Source organism: Phyllopteryx taeniolatus, chromosome 5, assembly GCF_024500385.1.
Source record: "Phyllopteryx taeniolatus isolate TA_2022b chromosome 5, UOR_Ptae_1.2, whole genome shotgun sequence".
Classification (NCBI taxonomy): domain Eukaryota; kingdom Metazoa; phylum Chordata; class Actinopteri; order Syngnathiformes; family Syngnathidae; genus Phyllopteryx; species Phyllopteryx taeniolatus.
This window is the reverse complement of record NC_084506.1, coordinates 4,223,992-4,244,711: the sequence shown is the minus strand read 5'-3', so window position 1 is coordinate 4,244,711 and position 20,720 is coordinate 4,223,992. Positions and strand designations below refer to the sequence as shown.

General features: G+C 44.8%; 1 protein-coding gene across 5 annotated transcripts in view; it reads right to left on the bottom strand.

The window, feature by feature from the left end:
• The window catches only part of wwp2 (WW domain containing E3 ubiquitin protein ligase 2), a 118,569-nt gene extending 98,890 nt beyond the window's left edge, over positions 1–19,679 (bottom strand). For 2 of the 5 annotated variants that reach the window (XM_061775243.1, XM_061775246.1), the window contains exons 1-5: positions 19,603–19,679; positions 18,426–18,504; positions 8,330–8,483; positions 7,987–8,108; positions 3,285–3,422 (exon numbers count right to left, since the gene is read on the bottom strand). In XM_061775243.1, coding sequence (XP_061631227.1) covers positions 3,285–3,422; positions 7,987–8,108; positions 8,330–8,483; positions 18,426–18,492 — 481 coding nt within the window. In that variant the 5' untranslated portion in view covers positions 18,493–18,504; positions 19,603–19,679. Of the gene's footprint in view, positions 1–3,284; positions 3,423–7,986; positions 8,109–8,329; positions 8,484–18,425; positions 18,505–19,087; positions 19,151–19,415; positions 19,547–19,602 lie in introns of those variants that run through there. The other 3 variants (XM_061775245.1, XM_061775244.1, XM_061775247.1) reach the window with 3 other exon arrangements.
• Between the last annotated feature and the right edge of the window lie 1,041 nt (positions 19,680–20,720).

Sequence of the window (20,720 nt, the reverse complement as noted above, 5' to 3'; positions counted from 1 at the left end):
ACTGCAGATTTGAAAAGGACAGTTTCACACCCCACACCCACCCGGCCGCACCCCCGACCACAATCACACCTCTGACTTCTGCGTTAACCATCCATGAACAGGATGTGAGACGCATCTTCAAACAACAAAAGATTAACAAAGCGGCAGGCCCGGACCATGTGTCCCCATCCTGCCTCAAAGTCTCCACGGACCAGCTCACTCCAGTCTTCACTCAGATCTTCAATAAATCTCTGGAACTGTGCGAAGTTCCATCTTGTTTCAAACGCTCCACCATCATTCCAGTCCCCAAGAAACCTGCAATCTCGGGTCTGAATGACTACAGGCCTGTCGCTTTGACATCTGTGGTCATGAAGTCCTTTGAACGTCTCGTGCTGGACCACCTCAAGAGTGTCACAGGTCCCCTGCTGGACCCCCTGCAGTTTGACTACCAAGCGAACAGGTCTGCGGATGATGCAGTCAACATGGGACTACACTTCATCCTAGAACACCTCGACAGTGCAGGGACCTATGCGAGGATCCTGTTCGTGGACTTCAGCTCATCGTTCAACACCATCATCCCTGAACTCCTTTCATCCAAGCTTCTCCAGCTCAGCGTCTCACCTGCCATCTGCCAGTGGATTTACAGCTTTCTGACGGGCAGGACACAGCAGGTCAGGCTGGGGGAGGCCACCTCATCCACACGCAGCATCAGCACTGGGGCGCCCCAAGGTTGTGGCCTCTCTCCGCTGCTCTTCTCTCTCTACACGAACGACTGCACCTCAGCGAACCAGACTGTCAAACTCCTGAAGTTTGCAGATGACACCACTGTCATCTGCCTCATCAAGGACGGTGACGAGTCTGCATATCGACAGGAAGCGGAGCGGCTGGAGTTGTGGTGCGGCCGACACAACCTGGAGCTGAACACGCTCAAGACTGTAGAGATGATCGTGGACTTCAGGAGGCATCCTTCGCCACAGCTGCCCCTCACGTTGTCCAGCTGCCTTGTGTCAACCGTCGAGACCTTCAAGTTCCTGGGAATTACAGTTTCTCAGGACCTGAAGCGGGCGACCAACATCAACTCCGCCCTCAAAAAGGCCCAGCAGAGGATGTACTTCCTGCGGCTTCTGAGAAAGCACGGCCTGCCACAGGAGCTGCTGAGACAGTTCTTCACAGCGGTCATCGAATCAGTCCTGTGTTCTTCCATCACAGTCTGGTATGGTGCTGCTACAAAAAAAGGACAAACTCCGACTGCAACGGACAATCAAAACTGCTGCAAGGATTGTCGGTACCCCCCTACCCACCCTTGAGGACTTGCACGTGGGCACAACTAAGACAAGGGCGTGCAAAATCCTCTCGGACCCTCCGCACCTCGGTCACCAGCTCTTCCAGCTCCTTCCCTCAGGTAGGCGCTACCGATCAATGCAAACTTGAACTAGTAGACATTCCAACAGCTTCTTCCCTCTTGCGATCAACTTCTTAAACACCTGCCCTACAATTCCATTACAACATGCTGGCAATTTTTTGACTTGAGTTCGTTGTCACATTTCTGTGGGGCCAATTATGTATTACTCGTGCACTCACTGTCGTAGTCTCGCCATGCTGCACTATTTGTATATACTGGCCACTCATGCCAGAGTAGCATTTGCTCCATTTGCACACTGATTGAGGAGTATCTGTAACATTTGCACAACCAACATTGTCCCAGATTATCGCACTACGTCACTTTAAACCGCATGCACTCCTTGAAGTCTCAGCGCCCCTTGCACAATGGTCATTGCACCGGACTATTGCAATATTAGTCATTCGAACTGCTCCAAGTCCTAGAGGACTCTGCATTTTTTTTGCACAATTGTCAAAAAAAAATAAAATAAAAATAAAAAAATTCAAAAAATAAATAAATTTAAAAATGTACCGGCATTTCCAGATAACTAGCAACCCTTTACTGCTCAGTGACTGTTTTTTTTGGTCAATGTCTTTCTGTCTCCAAAGTGTTCTGTAAATCGACTGTCTGTTGTCGTACTAGAGCGGCTCCAACTACCGGAGACAAAATTCCTTGTGTGTTTTTTGGACATACTTGGCAAATAAAGATGATTCTGATTCTGACTCTGTCATAGGCTTTCTCTAGATCCCCAAAGACACAATGTAGCTCCTTCTGACCTCTGTACTTTTCCATCAACATCCTCAAGGCAAATAATGCATGTGTGGTACTCTTTCTAGGCATGAAACCATACTGTTGCTCGCAAATACTCCCTTCTGTCCTGAGTCTAGCCTCCACTACTCTTTCCCATAACTTCATTGTGTGGCTCATCAACTTCATTCCTCGAGAGTTCCCACAGCTCTGCACATCACCCTTGTTCTTAAAAATGGGCACCAGCACACTTATCCTCCATTCCTCAGGAATCTTCTCACACGCTAGAATTCTATTGAACAAGCTGGTCAAAAACTCCACAGCTTCCATACCTCCATAGGAATGCCATAAAGCCCCAACTGCCTTTGCATTTTTCGTCATTCAACATTCATTTTTGAGGAAGCACTGCCTGCCACGGGAGCTGCTGAGGCAGTTCTACACAGCGGTCATCGAATCAGTCCTGTGTTCTTCCATCACAGTTTGGTTTGGTGCTGGTACAAAAATGGACAAACTCCGACTGCAACGGACAATCAAAACTGCTGAAAGGATTGTCGGTACACCCCTACCCACCCTTGAGGACTTGCACGCTGCCAGAACTAAGACAAGAGCGTGCAAAATCCTCTCGGGCCCTCCACATCCCGGTCACGGACTCTTCCGGCTCCTTCCCTAAGGTAGGAACTACCGATCAATGCAAACTAGCACTAGCAGACATTCCAACAGCTTCTTCCCTCTTGCAATCAACTTCTTAAACAGCTAACCTCCAATTCCATTGCAACATGCTGCAAATTTCTTTTGTCTGAGTTTGTTGTCACATTTCTGTCGGGCCAGTTATATACTACTCGTGCATTCACTGTAGTAGTCTCGCCACGCTGCACTATTTGCATATCTGTTGTTGACCGATACTGGCCACTCATGCCAGAGTAGCATCTGCACCACTTGCACACTGACTGAGGAGTACCTGCAACATTTGCACAATCAACATTGTCCCAGATTATCGCACTACTCGTCACCTTAAACTGCATACACTCCTTGAAGTCTCAGCGCCGGACTAAGGGTAAATTAATACATTTTAAGATGTACTATATTCAGATGATTATGAGCAAATGATTACATTTCTATCACTGTGAGAATGGGTAAGGGTGTTTGTGCTTGTGTGTATGGAAAAGGCGGGACTCACTGTCTGCTGCTGTGCTACCATTGGGCACTGAGCCCAGATCAACAACCATGCCATCCAGACAGATGTTGAGCTCGCCTCCCACGACAACTGAGCCTTTGTTCTCAGTCTGTAGCACCAGACTTAGTTGGACATTCTCCACTAAAAAGAGGAAAGACAGTCACAAACAGAGAAGTGGTTATTACAAGAGAGAAGAGTTGTAAGGAGAAGAAATTTGTGTCGTCTGAAGTAATTACTGAGTGACGCAGTGACAGTATTGCAGGTCTCAAATGATGGCTAGTAAGAGATTGGAGTAAGTTTACAATTTATGTACCCATAACCCATCGAACAACACACACGGAGCAGCCCAGAGTGTTACATACTTATTTTTTTATGATAACTATTAATGAGGACACAGAAAACTATTAAACGCCTACATTGACTGTATCTCTCTTCAGAAAATGAATGCATGTCACAACAGATTACACTTGGGGGCAGGGGGGAGAGCCACAGAATTATTGAAGGGACAAACTTCAGGTGTACACAACAACAGGTTTTGCAGAAACTAATGCACTCAAACATAGAAATACAAATGCAAATGTTAAAACATGGGTGAAAATAAGAAAACAAACGACTAGTGTTTGGAATGTGCTAATGACTTGACAGTATAACTGGGCATGAAATATTAACTTCATGTCTGACTGGACTATTGCGCAATACTACAGTTCATTTAAGTACAGGTAGATTTCATACAAATGACTATGTGCTCTACTGTGGATAGTTTTTCTAGAGGGAAAAGAGAAATGTGTGCGGTTTTCACATTATGTGTGTTATCGTCCATTTTTTTTAACATCACAATATACAGTGGGTATGGAAAGTATTCAGAGCCCCTTAAATTTTTCACTCTGTTATATTGCAGCCATTTGCTAAAATCATTTAAGTTAATTTCTTTTCCTCAATGTACACACAGCACCACATATTTAAAAAAAATATTGTTTATATTTTTGCAGATTTATTAAAAATGAAAAACTGAAATATCACAAGGCCCTAAGTATTAAGACCCTTTTGAGCATCCTTTTGAGCTAATACAGCCATGAGTCTTTTTGGGAATGATGCAAAAGGTTTTTCACAGCTGGATTTGAGGATCCTCTGCCATTCCTCCTTGCAGATCCTCTCCAGTTCTGTCAGGTTGAATGGTGAACATTGGTGGACAGCCATTTTTAGGTCTCTCCAGAGATGCTCAACCGGGTTTAAGTCAGGGCTCTGGCTGGGCCATTCAAGAACAGTCATGGAGTTGTTCTGAAGCCACTCATTTGTTATTTTAGCTGTGTGCTTAGGGTCATTGTCTTGTTGGAAGGTGAACCTTCGGCCCAGTCTGAGGTCTTGAGCACTCTGGAGAGGTTTTACATCCAGGATATCCCTGTACTTGGCCACATTCATCTTTCCTTCGATTGCAACCAGTCATCCTGCCCCTGCAGTTGAAAAACACACCTACGGCATGATGCTGCCACCACCATGGTTCACTGTTGGGACTGTATTGGGCAAGTGATGAGCAGTGCCTGGTTTTCTCCACACATACCGCTTAGAATTAAGGCCAAAAAGTTCTATCTTGGTCTCATCAGACTGGAGAATCTTATTTCTCACCATCTTGGAGTCCTTCAGGTGTTTTTTTTCCCTCTCCCCAGCCACTTCATCCAGCTCTTCCGGGGGGGATCCCGAGGCGTTCCCAGGCCAGCCGAAGGACGTAGTCTCTCCAGCGTGTCCTGGGTCGTCCCCGGGGTCTCCTCCCGGTGGGACGTGCCCGGAACACCTCACCAGGGAGGCGTCCGGGAGGCATCCGAATCAGAGGCCCCAGCCACCTCATCTGGCTCCTCTCGATGTGAAGGAGCAGCAGCTCTACTCTGAGATCCTCCCGGATGACCGAGCTTCTCACCCTCTCTCTAAGGGAGAGCCCAGACACCCTGCGGAGTAAACTCATTTCGGCCGCTTGTATCCGGGATCATGTTCTTTCGGTCACGACCCACAGCTCATGACCATAGGTGAGGGTAGGAACGAAGATCGACCGGTAAATTGAGAGCTTCGCCTTTCGGCTTAGCTCCTTATTTACCACAACGGACCGATACAAAGTCTGCATCACTGCAGACGCTGCACCGATCCGCCTGTCGATCTCCCGTTCCATTCTTCCCTCACTCGTGAACAAGACCCCAAGATACTTGAACTCCTCCACTTGGGGCAGGATCTCATCCCCGACCTGGAGAGGACACGCCACCCTTTTCCGACTGAGGACCATGGTCTCAGATTTGGACAGCACCCGAGTTAAATATATGAGTGTCACAGCAAAGGCTCGGAATACTTATGGCTGTGTGATAGTTCACTTTTTCTTTTTTAATAAATCTGCAAAAATTTCAGTAATTAGTTTTTTTTCTATCAATATGGGGTCATGTGTGTACATTAATGAGGAAAAAAACAAATGACTTTAGCAAATGGCTGCAATATTAAAAAAAGTGAAAAATCTAAGTGTCTGAATACTTTCCGTACCACTGTATATCCCCTCCTGGACCCGTAGCCTTATCGTGGTGGAGGGGTTTGTGTGTCCCAATGATCCAAGGAGCTAAGTTGTCTGGGGCTTCACGCCCCTGGTAGGGTCACCCATGGCAAAAATGTCCTAGGTGATGGACCAGACAAAGCAGGGCGAAAAGACCACGATGATGAATAATATAAATGGATGTAGGTTTCCGGTCACCGGGGCCCCCCTCTGGAGCCAGGCCTGGAAGTGGGGTTCAAAGCAGAGCGCCTGGTGGCCGGGCCTGCAACCATGGGTCACAGACCGAAAGGGTAACATAGGTCCCCCTTCCCATGGGCTCACCACCTATGGGAGGGACCATAGGGGTCGGGTGCAGTGTGACCTGGGCAGCGGCTGAAAGTAGGGACCTTGGTGAGCCAATCCCCGGCTACAGAAGCTGGCTCTAGGGACGTGGAATGTTACCTCTCTGGCAGGGAAGGAGCCCGAGCTGGTGTGTGAGGTTGAGAAGTTCCAACCAGATATAGTTGAGCCTGCCTCCATGCACGGCTTGGGTTCTGGTAATAGTCCTCTTGAGAGGGGTTGAACTCTCTTCCACTCTGGAGTTGCCCATGGTGAGAGACGCCAAGCAGGTGTGGGTATACTTATTGCTCCCCGGCTCGGCACCTGTACATTGGGGTTCGCCCCGGTGGACGAGAGGGTAGCCTCCCTCTGGCTTCGGGTGGGGGTACGGGTCTTGACTGTTGTTTGTGCCTCTGCACCCAAGCAGCAGTTCAGAGTACCAAACCTTTTTGGAGTCCTTGGAGGGGTGCTGGAGAGCGCTCCCGCTGGGGACTCCCATTGTTCTGCTGGGGGACTTCAATGCTCACTTGGGCAATGACAGTGAAACCTGGAAGGGTGTGATCAGCGGGGGGCCCCCCCCCCCGATCAGAACCCGAGCGGTGTTCTATTATTGGACTTCTGTGCCCTTCATGGATTTTTCAAAACGAAGACCATGTTCAAGTATAACTGTGTCCACACATGCACTTGGCACCAGGACACCCTTGGTCACAGTTCAATGATCAACTTTGTGGTTGTGTCATCGGACTTGCAGCTGCATGTCTTGGACACTTGGGTGAAGAGGGGGCCAGAGCTGTCAACTGATCACCACCTGGTGGTGAGTTGGCTCCGATAGTGGGGGAAGATGCCGGTCCGAAGACCTCCTCATTTCCACAGACACGCCTTCCCTCAGGAAGTCTAATCTCAGATTCAGGAGGAGCAGTGGCGTTTTCGTCCTTGCCGTGGACCTGAAGAGGTGGCTGGGGCATCTGATTAGGATGCCTCCTGGACGCCTCAATGGTCAAGTGTTCCAGGCACACTCCACCGGGAGGAGACCCCGGGACGACCCAGGACATGCTGGAGAGACTATGTCTCCCGGCTGGTCTCTGAACACGCCGGGATACCCCCAGAAGAGGTGGATGAAGTGGCTAGGGAGAGGGAAGTCTGGGCGTCCGTGCTAAATCTAATGCCACCGTGACCCGACCTCGGGTAAGCGGAAGAAAATGGATGGATGGACAATATTTTTCGGTTAAAGACAATCTTTTTTTCCCAATTTCGTGCAGCCTGAACTAAAGGTAACCATTCTCATCTGTGATCCGTTTTGATGGTAGGTAATGTGTGAGGGGAAAAAAAGGATTTCTGGGATACTGCATGTTTGGCACTGATGATGAAAGGTGGAGAGTTGGGCAGTTGAATTCGGAATTTGATCTAAAATGTAAACAAAAATATGGTCCCAAAAGTCACATCACAATCCAAAATATGAACAGAAAGGTATAAGACAGAGCAGGTGATCTCCTGGCACACTTTTGTTTTATAGTTTTGGATGTTTTTGTGTGTGTGTGTGTGTGTGTTCTACATTGTGTATTAGGAATTAACAATATGGCTTAAAAATCACGATAATTTTTTTTTAGAAAGTAAGGCAAAAGAATACGTATTAACAGTAATGGCAGTTGACGGGCTTCATTACTTATTCTCAAAGTGCATTGCAGATTCCAGTTTGTGGAGCAATGTTGCTCCCATTTTTTGGTACAAGACCATAGCTCATGCTGACCAGTTGTTGCTCTCACTCTTGGACCTTGAGTGTTTGTTGCGCATTGTGAGTGATAAACATACACATATTTATGTGAGAATTGAAGTGTGCACATGAGTTCATAACTGTGACCTTACTCTTTCCATTGTGCATGCGCAATGTGTCCAGCATATCGATTGTAGCACTGCCCAGTAACTCTTTCCTCAGAGTGTGGCAGCTCCACAGCTTCAGATCCAGACGACTCTGAGGTGTCACATTTCTGTAAAATGTAAAACAAAAACAAAACAAAATTAGGTCAAGACAGTACAAAATAGAACAGCACAGTGGTAACTTGCAATGGTTGAGAAGCATTAACATGCAAATAAATGTATTTTTCAAATAAGAAATGTCAGTTAAAGGTAATTTAAGATTCTTCAAATTTTTACAATGCTTTGTTATATCTATTGAACTCTTTGAGTTTGATGATCTATAGTTTCTTACAGGGTGAGGTCTTCATTCCACTGCAGCTCGTGTCCACTGCGTTTGGCTGTCTTTTTGGTTTCACTGGACAGGCCGTCTGCAGTCACCTCTACAAAGGAGCTGAGCCGAGAGTGACGGGTTGGCAGCTTGGGAGACTGAGGCTTCGCTGACACCACTATGAACAAATTAGAGGAGGACTTTATTGCAGTGAACATTGGCACTTATTCCAGAGTTCCATCCATCTATCTGCTTCCGCTTAGCCGAGGTCAGGTCGAGGGTGCAGTAGCTTTAGCAGGGATGTCCAGACTTCCCTCTCCCCAGCCGCTTCATCCAGATCTTCTGGGGGGATCCCGAGGCATTCACAGGCCAGCTGGGAGACAGTCACTCCAGCGTGTCCTGGGTCGTCCCCGGGGTCTCCTCCCGGTGGGATGTGCACACCTCACCAGGGAGGCGTCCGGGAGGCATCCTAATTTAGATGCCCCAGCCACCTTATCTGGCTCCTCTCAATGTGGAGGACCATCAGCTCTACTTTTGAGGCCCTCCCGGATGACCAAGCTTCTCACCCTATCTTTAAGGGAGAGCCCGGCCACCCTGCGGAGGAAAATCATTTTGGCCACTTTTATCTGGGATCTTGTTCTTTCGGTCACGACACAGCGCGTGACCATAGGTGAGGGCCCCCAAGATACTTGAACTCTTCCACTTGGGGCAGCATCTCATCCCCAACCTGGAGAGGGCACGCCATCCTTTTCCGACTGAGGACCACGGTCTCAGATTTGGAGGGGCTGATTTTCCTCCCAGCCGCTTCACACTCAGCTGCGAACCGCTCCAGTTGAGAGTTGGAGATCACGGCTTGATGAAGCCAACAGAACCACATCATCTGCAAAAAGCAGAGATGCAATACTGAGGCCACCAAACCAGACCCCCTCTGCGCCTCGGCTGCACAGAGAGATTCTGTCCGTAAAAGTAATGAACGGAATCGGTGACAAAGGGGAATCTTGGTAGAGTCCAACCCTCACCGGAAACAAATCAGAAATACTGCCAGCAATGCGGACCAAACTCTGACAATGGTCGTACAGGGACCGAACAGTCCATATCAGGGGTTTCGGTACCCCACACTCTCGAAGAAGCCCCCAAAGGACTCTCTGAGGGACACGGTCGAACGCCTTCTCCAAGTCCAAAAAAGTAAATGTAGACTGGTTGGGCGAACTCCCATTCACCCTCGAGGACCCTGCCGAGGGTGTAGAGCTGGAACTCTGCATCCTCATGGGTAAGCGTGTCAGTGGAATTGAGGAGGTCTTCTCCCCACCGAGTCAAGGTCAGCAGCACCCCATCCCCAAGATACAATGTTGATGGTGCACTGCTTCCCCCTCCTGAGACACCGGATGGTGGACCAGAATTTCCTCGAAGCGGCCCGGAAGCCTCTCTCCATGGCCTCACCAAAATCCTCCCATTCCCAAGTTTTTGCATCGGCGACCACCAAAGTTGCATTAGGACTCCTTCAGCTTGACGGCATCCCTCACCGCTGGCGTCCACACCAACAGGCTCGGAGATTGCCGCCACGAGAGGCATTGACCACCTTACGGCCACAGCTCCGGTCGGCCGCATCAGCAATGGAGGCACGGAACATGGTCCACTCGGATTCAATGTCCCCCACATCCCCTGGGACGTGGGTGAAGTTCTGCCCGAGGTGGGAGTTGAAACTCCTTCTGACATGGGATTCTTCAAGACATTCCCAGCAGACGCTCATAATACCGTCGGACAAGCATCTTCCCCCACCATAGGAGCCAACTCCCAACCAGGTGGTGATCCGTTGACAGCTCCGCGTTTCTCTTCACCCGAGTGTCCAAGACATGCGGCTTGCAAGCCCAATGACACAACCACAAAGACGATCATCGAGCTGCGACCTAGGGTATACTGGTGCCAAGTGCACGTGTGGACACCCTTATACTTGTACATGGTGTTCATTAAGGACAATCCGTGATGAGCACAGAAGTCCAATAACAGAACACCACTCGGGTTCTGATCGGGGCGGGGGCGTTCCTCCCAATCATGCCCTTCCAGGTCTCACTGTCATTGCCCACGTGAGCATTGACGTCCACCAGCAGAACGATGGAGTCCCAGCGGGAGCGCTCTCCAGCACCCACTCCAAGGACTACAAAAAGGGTACTCTGAACTGCTGTTTGGTGCATTGGCACAAACAACAGTCAGGACCCGTCCCCCCCACCCGAAGGCGGAGGGAGGCTACCCTCTCGTCCACCGGGGTGAACCCCAATGTACAGACGCCGAGCCGGAGGAGCAATAAGTATACCCACACCTACTCTCACCGTGGGCAACTCCAGAGTGGAAGAGAATCCAACCCCTCTCAAGAGGACTGGTACTAGAGCCCAACCCGTGTGTGGAGGCGAGCCAGACTATATCTCGTCGGCTCGTCTCTCCATCACACATCAACTCGGGCTCAATCCCCACCTGGTGGTGAGTTTGCGCCGATGGACGGGGAAAATGCCGGTCCGACCTGGCAGGCCCAAACGTATTGTGAGGGTCTGCTTGGAACGTTGTGGTTGTGAAAAAGATTTTATGTAGAAAGAATTCCCCCCAAAAAACATTTTCTATTTGAAGCCCTTTTTTATGATGGCTTTTAATAGAGCTTGGCCCACTCACATTTTGGTCGAAACCAAACTGTGACATATACACCAGAAGCTGGTCTGATTTCCCCATACTAGTTAACATACTTGGTTGGCTCACAAGCACGCCTAGGGTGTAATTGTTGCTTATATTAAAGGCTGGATATGTTTTTAGACAATAAGTGAAAATAGTAAGGTAAAATTAATTTGTGTATCCTCTCTTACGGAGCTTAACTTGGATGCCGGCGCGCTTCCCCCTTCGTCGCCTTTGTCTCCATGCACCATAGACCGGATCCGCCCCACCAACCCCAGGGAGTAACTCAGGGGGGGGGGAAAACTGAGCGGATTTGCGAATTTGCGGCCATTTGTTTTGTTCGGTCATGGGGCTCGGCAGACCAGGACTTTTATGCACCGCTTAGGGACTCTTGATATGCAAGGCTGGACTTCGATGGGCACGAAAGGCCATCATACCGTATTCTCCCATTTCAATCTACGACAGCGAAATAAATTTGCGATTGAACATAGTTTTGGGGTGCTTTCGATGTGTTCATGTGAGAGTGCAATCATATATGATTGCTTGGCTATGACGAGGAGTCTCGCAGCCACCACGCTGTGCTTACCATTTTAATCAGTGATACCCTAATAAATTAGTGAGTTTTCAGCATATTAAATGGAACATAATTTTGGAGTGCTATAGCTGTTGTTTTCATTTCAGAATGCAAAGCAACGGTATATGACTGCATGGGTTTATTAGGCTTGCAAGGATGTGGAACATGCCCACCTTTTTCCTTTGTTTCTTCTGTCATTTTAATCGATGACACCCTAAAAGATTACTGATTTTTCAGCATATTAAATTCGCGATTTCACACAATTTTGGGGTGCTAGCTTTTGTTCATGTGAGATAGCTGTTGTTCATGGAAAGAATATTGCTGACTCGCCAAAAAGGACAAAACTTCAAACGTTCCTCCCTTATTGAATCCAACAGAGACAATTGAACCAAACTGAAGCAATTTAATGACACCTGCAGGTGCTTTGAGTTTAGTCACTGATTAATGTCTGACAGTCAGTTTAAAACATTTATGGCCTGCAAATTATGGGCTGATTTCTTCACAGTATTCTATTATTTTGAATGATTTCATGGGTTTTATGAGCTGGAAGCACAAATTATGTCGAGGAAAGTTTTACATTGTGAATAGAATTATGGAAATAAATAAACTTTTCCATGATATTCAATTTTTTTGGAAAGGGTCTGTACACACACACACACACACACACACACATATACAGCATCTGAAATAAGTATTTAACACGTCACCATTTTCTCACTAAATAAACTTCTATTATGGATGAATAGGCAAATGTATCGAGACATTCTTGACGAGAATCTGCTGCAATCTACGAGGATGAAAATGAAATGAGGGTGGACATTTCAGCAGGATAATGATCCAAAACATACTGCCAAGGAAACTCTCAATTGGTTTCAAAGGAAAAAAATAAAGCTGCTAGAATAGCCCAGCCAATCACCTGACTTGAATCTAACCGAAATTCTATGGAAAGAACAGAAAATCAAGGTCCATAAAAGAAGCCCATGGAACCTTCAAAGATTTGAAGAGTGCTTGTGCGCCGGAAAGGGCCAAAATCACACCACAGCAAAGCATGTGACTAGTTTCTCCATACAGGAGGCGTCTTGAACCTGTCATTGCAAACAAAGGCTTTTGTACAAAGTATTAAATAAATACCAGTTGGCGTGTTCAATACTTTTTCCCTGTGTCATTTCACATTATTGCTCAAAACTTAATTTATGAGCTTGTTTGTTGAGCTTGTTTGTTCTACTTTCTTTGTATGTATGGATTACTTGGGTTGTTCCCAACATCTGGTGAAATGTTAATGTAAATAGCACCTTTGGAAATATATTTGAGAAAAATGGTGACGTGTTAAATACTTGTTTCAGCCGCTCTGTGTGTGTGTATAAATATGTATATATGAGAAAATTCTGAAGGAGAATGTTCAGCCAACAGTTTGCGACCTCAAGCTGAAGCGCACTTGGGTTCTGCAGCAGGATAATGATCCACAAGACATCAGCAAGTCAACTTCTGAATGGCTTAAAAAAAGAAAGTGAAGGTTTTGGAGTGGCATAGTCAAAGTCCAGACTTGAAGCAGATTGAAATGCAGTGGCATAACCTTTAAAAAGGCCGTTCATGCTGAATTCAAACAATTCTGCAAGGAAGAGTAGGCCAAAATAGCTCCATAGATGTGAGACACTAATTGCCAGTTATAGAAAATGTTTGATTTTAGTGGTGAGGATGCCCCAACCAGTTATTAGGTTTAGGGGGCCATTACTTTTTCACAAAGGACTCCAGGTAACTTAAAAGTTTTTTTCCACCTTAATAAATGAATTCACCATTTAAAATAAGCATTTTAAGTTTACTTGGGTTATATTTGTATTTATTTACATTTGTTTGATGATCTAAACAAAGTGGGGAAACTTTGTAAAAATATAAGAATTTGAGAAGGGGGCCAATACCTTTGCATAGCACTGTGTGTGTGTGTGTGCGTGTATACCCAAAGGCTTTCACTCACCTGTCTTGACTCATATGAATTTAAATGATGTTACATACTCCCATTAAAATGACATTGGTCCCCCCCTCAGCAGCTATGACAGCTTAAATTCTTCTGTGAAGGTTTTCCACAAGGTTTTGCAGTGTGTTTTGGGGAATTCATGATTTTTTCAGAAGCGCATTTGAGGTCACACACTTTTGTTGGGCGAGAAGCTCCAATTCATCCCAAAGGTTTTCTGTCGGGTTGTGGTCGTAACTCTATGCAGGCCAGTCAATTTCATCCACAACAGACTCTGTCATCCATGTCTTTATGGACCCTGCTTTGTGCACTGGTCTTGTTAGAAGAGGAAGGGGCCAGCTCCAAACTGTTCCCACAAACATGGGTGCATGGAATAGTCCAAAATCTGTTGGTATGCAGAAGCATTCAAGGTGCCATTCACTGTAACTAAGGGGCCAAACCCCACTCCTGAAAAACAACCCCCACACCATAATCCCTCCTCCAACCTACATTACAAGTGGCACAATTCAGTCAGTCAGTATCATTCTCCTGGAAACCACCAAACCCAGACTCATCCATTAGATTGCCAGATGGAGAAGCGTTTTGCTTCCTCAGTTGTATTTATTTATCCTGATTTTTTTTTCCTTTTAATATTGTAAGACTGATATAATAAACAGAACATTTCAAAAGTATAATGTTGGTTGTGTCTTTTACACATAAAAGGTTTGCAGTAGTTTTCATATTAACACTTTTACACACTAGACTATTCACTTGTATGTTTCAAATGTGTAGAAATGAACACACATCCACAGCACAGCAAGTGCATATGGCATGACATGTGATGTAACAGGTCAGCTGTTTAACTGAGGTGTAGCGCTGAGACCATCTGCTGGGAGAATTGGGCACTACATGAGCCTGAGTGAGGATAAGCAGTTCAGAAAATTGATTGATGGATCATGAATAACTTCGTTTTTCAGAACCTTAATGCTTACCACAAAGAAGACATGAATTACTGGCAGAACATTTTACTGTTTTACAACACTTCACATGCATGGTCCATAGAAAGAAAATGCACAATGCAATTTTTTTCAAAAACAAAAAAAGCACCCACCTTATGTATTTCTTAACTAATTTTTACATAATTTACATAATTTTTATGCTATGCTTTTGTACTTGAAAATTCCTCTTTGTTGTAAAGTTTTATATATATATATATATATATATATATATATATATAATAACACACACACACACTATGCAGGCGGCACAGTGTAAACTGGTTAGCACATCCGCCTCACAGTTCTGAGGACCGGGGTTCAAATCCCGGTCTCGCCTGTGTGGAGTTTGCATGATCTCCCGGTGCCTGCGTAGGTTTTCTCCGAGTACTCCGGTTTCCTCCCACATCCCCAAAATATGCGTGGTCGGTTGATTGAAGACGCTGAATTGCCCATGGGTCTGAATGTGAGTGCGAATGGTTGATTGTTGATATGTGCCCTGCGATTGGCTGGCGACCAGTTTAGGATGTACCCCGCCTCTCCCCCGAAGTCAGCTGGGATAGGCTATAGCACGTCCGCGACCCTTGTGAGGATAGGTGGTACAGAAAATGGATGGATGGATACCACGCACACACAGTACATACCACATCTCATCATCACACCCTCAGTGCCACGGCTGCGCATCGAAATTGTGTCCATAAAGTTATGAACATAACCTGCAACAAAGGGCAGCCTTGGCGAAGTCCAACCGTCACTAGAATCCAATCTGATTTACTGCCAGAAATGTGGACCAAACTCTGACAGCGGTCATACAGGGACCGAACAGCCCATATCAGGGGATCCAGAACCCCATACTCACGCGACACGACCCACAGGACTCCCCAAGGGACAAGGTCAAAGGCCTTCCTCAAGTCCACAAAGCACATGCAGACTGGTTGGGCGAAGTCATGCACCATTTTTTCTTTGTTTTTAAATGCTTTTAATCACGTAACGCACACTGAGTTACCTTATGCATGAAACACGCTATATAAGTAAATTTGCTTTGCCTCTTAGTTAGATGTCGGCTACAAGTTAATTTGATGCATGCAGGGTTATTTCATTAACCCAATTCCTGGGTAGTTTGTGTTGGGTAAAATTTCTGGGTTCTTATTCTGAGATTTACCATTTTTTTGGGTTATATGTCTGCTTTTCTCACCCAATTCCTGGGTTGTTTGCTTTGGGTCAAATTTATTGGGTTATTTTTCTGACCAACCAATTAGTTGGGTCAAACTTCCCCATTGTTGTGTGTGCCACACTGAATTCATGTCTGCCACAGCCTCTTCAACTGTCATTTGCTCAAGCGGTAAGCAATTTCAGTGATAACACTTTATATCTGTAATGGTTTAGTTGTAGTAATGTTTCATTTGCATTTGATTTATCTTGACCTTTAGCACCCTCAAGTGGTGAAATGTGTTATACGTCAGCTTGTCTTGAGTTAATTTCAGTGTTCAATGACATGGCTGAAGAACTACAAGTGTCTGGTTAAGTCTTGGCCCATGCTGTAAGTCATTATTTGTGGTAGAACACATCCTGTAAAGATGTAAGGTGTTTACGAGTCATGTTTTTGGGAATGCAAATGTTGCTAAAAATGTGTTAAAAATTAGTTTTTCAAAATGTTGCCATTTGTTAGCACTCTATGCAGCAGAACCTTCGTGCGCTAATCAGACTAACCATGTTAGGCCTGCCGCACACTGCACAATGAGGTTGAACCCAATTTTACCGGGCCATCGCATAAAACTAATCAGAGTTGCGGACGTGGCCCCGCAGATTGAGCAATTGGCTATATGGACGCCCTGAATAGCGAGCCTGTATCGGCATTAGATGCTTTATAAACAGTATATTGTACTTCATCACATTTCTTAAAGCACAAAAAGTTAGATTAGTAGTTAAGGAAGAGGCTGGTTGCTGAAGAGAGTGGACACAGGTGAGAGTAAAACCGTGCATGTGGATAATTTAAAGGAGTCTCGCTGACTCCATTCATTTGAACGTACCCACCGAGGTACATGCCGTTCGCATACACAGGAATCGCTTTTTCATCCACTGGCACATAATACATGATGAATATTGTTAAGTATTGATGTAAAAGACAATATTTGATGCTTTATATACACCAATTATATGGCTTGGGGCAGCGCGGCGGCCGTCTGGTGTCTCACTTGCGTAAAAACCCGGAAATGTATTTTCAGCGTGAGTGAAAGCTTGTATTCATTTTGATTGGATGTAAACTGCGACGTTGCGACGATGTGCGCCGGCGATGCAAAAACAGCGGCCAACTGATCGGCCACTCATAAAAACAGTTGCCAAACTACGCACACTGCGGCGACAATTCAGTCGGGTTCAGCTCCATCGCTCGGTGTGCGGCAGACTTTTGTTGCGTTAACTCCAATTTATAATGCATGTTTTGTGATTTAGTCACCCAGAGCTCCCTCCCCCCCAACCCCATCTTAACAACGTATCATCTACAGTCAGGCAAGGAAAACGGCCAAGATTAGTTAGATTTACTTCACTGTTTTCTTTTTTTAATCAGGTGTCAGAAGTTCTACTTTAATTCGAGAATCTGCTGATCATCTCTTAAATATGATGTTGTACTTTAAGTAGAACTCCATCTATCTGAGCTGTACCAAAGTTTTGGTGTGGGTGAAGTAATTTAATTAAAAATAAAGTAATTTAATTACAGTAAGTTAGCACCCATTATTTCTGTCATGTAATGTTGGTTTGACCTGACTGAGTAGAATACACGATCTGACTAGAGCACTGATTTCCAACCTCTATGGAGCCAAGGAACAGATTTTACAATTGAAAAATTTGTTGTCACCTTTCTGTGGGGCCAATTATATATTAGTCGTGCACTCACTGTAGTAGTCTCGCCACGCTGCACTATTTGAATATCTATTGTTGACCAATCCTGGCCACTCATGTGCCTGAATAGCATCTGCAACATTTGCACAATCAACATTGTCCCAGATTATCGCACCACAAGTCACTTTAAACTGCATCAATTTCTTGAAGTCTTGGCGCCCTTTGCACAATGGTCATTGCACCGGACTATTGTTCTATTAGTCATTTCAAACTGCTCTAATTGCTAGAGGACTCTACATATTTTTGCACAATTGTCAAGGAAAAAAAATATATATATTGTACCGGCATTACCACATTACTGGTAACCTTTTATTGCTGAGTGAGTTTTTCCCAATGTCTCAAAAGTATTCTCTGTCAATTGACTGTCTGTTGTCGTACTAAAGCGGCTCCAACTACCGGAGACAAATTCCTTTTGTGTTTTTTGGACATACTTGGCAAATAAAGATGATTCTGATAGAAGACCATTCATTTGTTCTGTCCGTCACTATGCCTCACTGGCATAAATAGTACACAAGTATATACAGTAAATGAACAGGCCATTCAAATAGACACATTCCTCCATCTTGTGATCGGATCGGTGATCCTTTTTTTTTTTTTTTAAACTCGGTGATCGGCCCCAAAAATCCTGATCGTGTAAGTGGTAATGAAAACATTTTCATTTAAAAACATGTATTTTGTATTTACTTGGATTGTCATTGTGAGATATTAAAATTGGCTTGATGAGCTGAAACGCAAAAAGTTTCCTCCACAAGGCGTAAGAAGGGAGGACAAGAAAGCCGTTTCAAGAGAGCTAGACAAGAAACACCTTCAGTGTATCACTGTTGAACTGGAGGAGGTGGCTGGTGATATAAATTTGGTCATCCCTACTTCTTCCACAAACTGGTTGGAAGATCAAAGTAAACTTACTTGATGGATAGCTGGTTGCCTGCTACCTAACATTTTTAAACACAACACTGAATGTGGATCTATACAGCAACAACTCCCATCTTTTATCTAATTCTCTTGTGTTACATATTTTAATTTGAAGAAAAATTAAGAGGTTATTACCTTTTAAAATCAACTGCGACTTTTCAGTCGAGCGGACACCAGGTCTGGTCACAATGGCAGCTGCCATGACATCACAGCACTGAAACACAAACGGTCACATTTTCACTTGATCATGGAAAGAAGAAAGCAGACCATCCAAATGTCTTAACTCATCTCCATAAAAGCAAAGACCACGTGTTTGACCTTATGCGATACAGTGTAAAAACCTTGAGACAAGGTTTACAACATCCCATTTTGCAAAGCTAGATATGCAACATACTGATATGGACAACTGGTACATCAATACATCGCCAGTCTAGTTGAACTTTTAAAAAATCCCAACAAGTGAGAAAGGAATTACGCTGCAATATCAGTGAAACATCTTTTGCTGCAGTGCCAAGGTGACTGCGACTGGCACATCCACAAAGGCCAGGATGATGTGCTGCTAAAACTAATTGAAAATAGTTGTGTTCCAAACCAACTACCTCCAGTGTATTCCTGGTTTAGGACGAACAGGGTAACGTTTACGCAACTAAAACACACTTCTTTAGATTACGAAGTGATTACAAGCTAAACGACTGCGCAGTGTTAAGTGACTCCAAATACGCAGTGTGGAGTAAATGTTACGGGGATGACTGATCCATCCAACCTAACATGAATTCAATGCTGCGTAATTTAAATACCCTTGATTGTTGCGCATAAAATAAACACGGAAGACGATAAAGGCGTTCCTTTGCATAAAGAGAAAGCTCAGAAGGCATACACACTTCCGATACGTTTTTCAAAAATCACAACATATATGTATTCTTACATGGAACTTGTTTTATATTACCGTAAAGAATGTTATTCAGATATAAAAATAGTTACATATATAATTGTATTCTGAGTAAAGCGATATCATTTGCTCCAGAACAATTGAAATAATGTTGCTGTAACCGCTACCTTGACATTTGTTTTGAAGGGAAAATCAAAGGCCTTTCCGGTATATATGACTAACGTTCGAATATTTACCTGTAAGAAGCTAACTGTTAGCGAGCAGCAAGCTTTGTAGGGCTTTAGAGAAAATACGTGCCTAAAACCGGCTCTGACTAAGCGTCTGGTAAGAGGGATAGTTGAGCTAGTGGTTGCCCACTTGTTACAGAATAACGTGCGCGTATTCACACACGAACCATGATTAGAATGGAAACTTTCTCATTACCTTCTAGGTGGCGATCCGCTGGTGTTGCGAGTCAACTTTCATTTCCGCCACAGTTACAATACCACGTGATCTCTCGTATATGTATTTATTGCACAACTCGCGTTGGCATTTTAAAATTATATTTTATTGCCAGGTATGCATTACGATGGAAAATTATAGCTGACATAGCTATTTAATTACAACATTTGAAACATAATTGCTTTTTAGTTAAAAAAAAAAAAATCACCGGCAAAAACGGTCTTCCCATCTATTTAAAAAAAAAAACACATTTATTTATTTAACTGGCGGGAATGGTCTTCCGTCGTATCGTGATGTTCGAGTGAGAGCTACAACATGAAATCCATAAATGCCGTTTCCTTCCGTGATCAGAATCAAAATCAGCTTTATTGGCCCAGTATGTTGCAAGACAGACAAGGAAATTGTCGCCGGTAATTGGAGCAACTCGAGTATGACAACAAATAGCCACTCTGACAAAATATACATATACATAGACACGTGTCTGGAGAGTCATTGAGCAATGAAAGTGTACCACTAGTGTGGTGATGCTGATATAATGGCAATTGTGCAAATTATGTTGAGTCCTCAAGCATTTAGAGCAATTTAAAGTGACTAATAGTGCAATGCACTGGTACAGTGACAATAAAACAGTGAGTGTACGAATAATGTAGAAGTGTCCCGACAGAAATGTGTAAAAATTGATTGATTGATTGATTGATGTTACAATGAAATTGTAAGTCAACTGTTTAAGAGGTTAATGGCAAGAGGGAAGAAGCTGGTGGAATGTTTGCATTGATCATTAGCACCTACCTGAGGGAAGGAGCTGGAATCGGTAGTGGCAAGAATGTGGGGAGTCCAAAAGGATTTTGCATGCCCTTGTCTTAGTCCTAGTCCCAAATCCTCTCAAGAGTGGGTAGGTAGGTACCGATATATTTTTTTCAGCAGCCTTAACTATCTGTTGCAGTGTGATTTTGTCCTTCTTTGCAGCAGCACCAAACTGTATTGGATGAACACAGAACCGATTAAATGACTGTGGTATAGAACTGCCTCAACAGCTCCTGTGGCAGGCCATGCTTCCTCAGAAGTCGCAGGAAGTACATCCTCTTTTCTTCTTTTCCTTT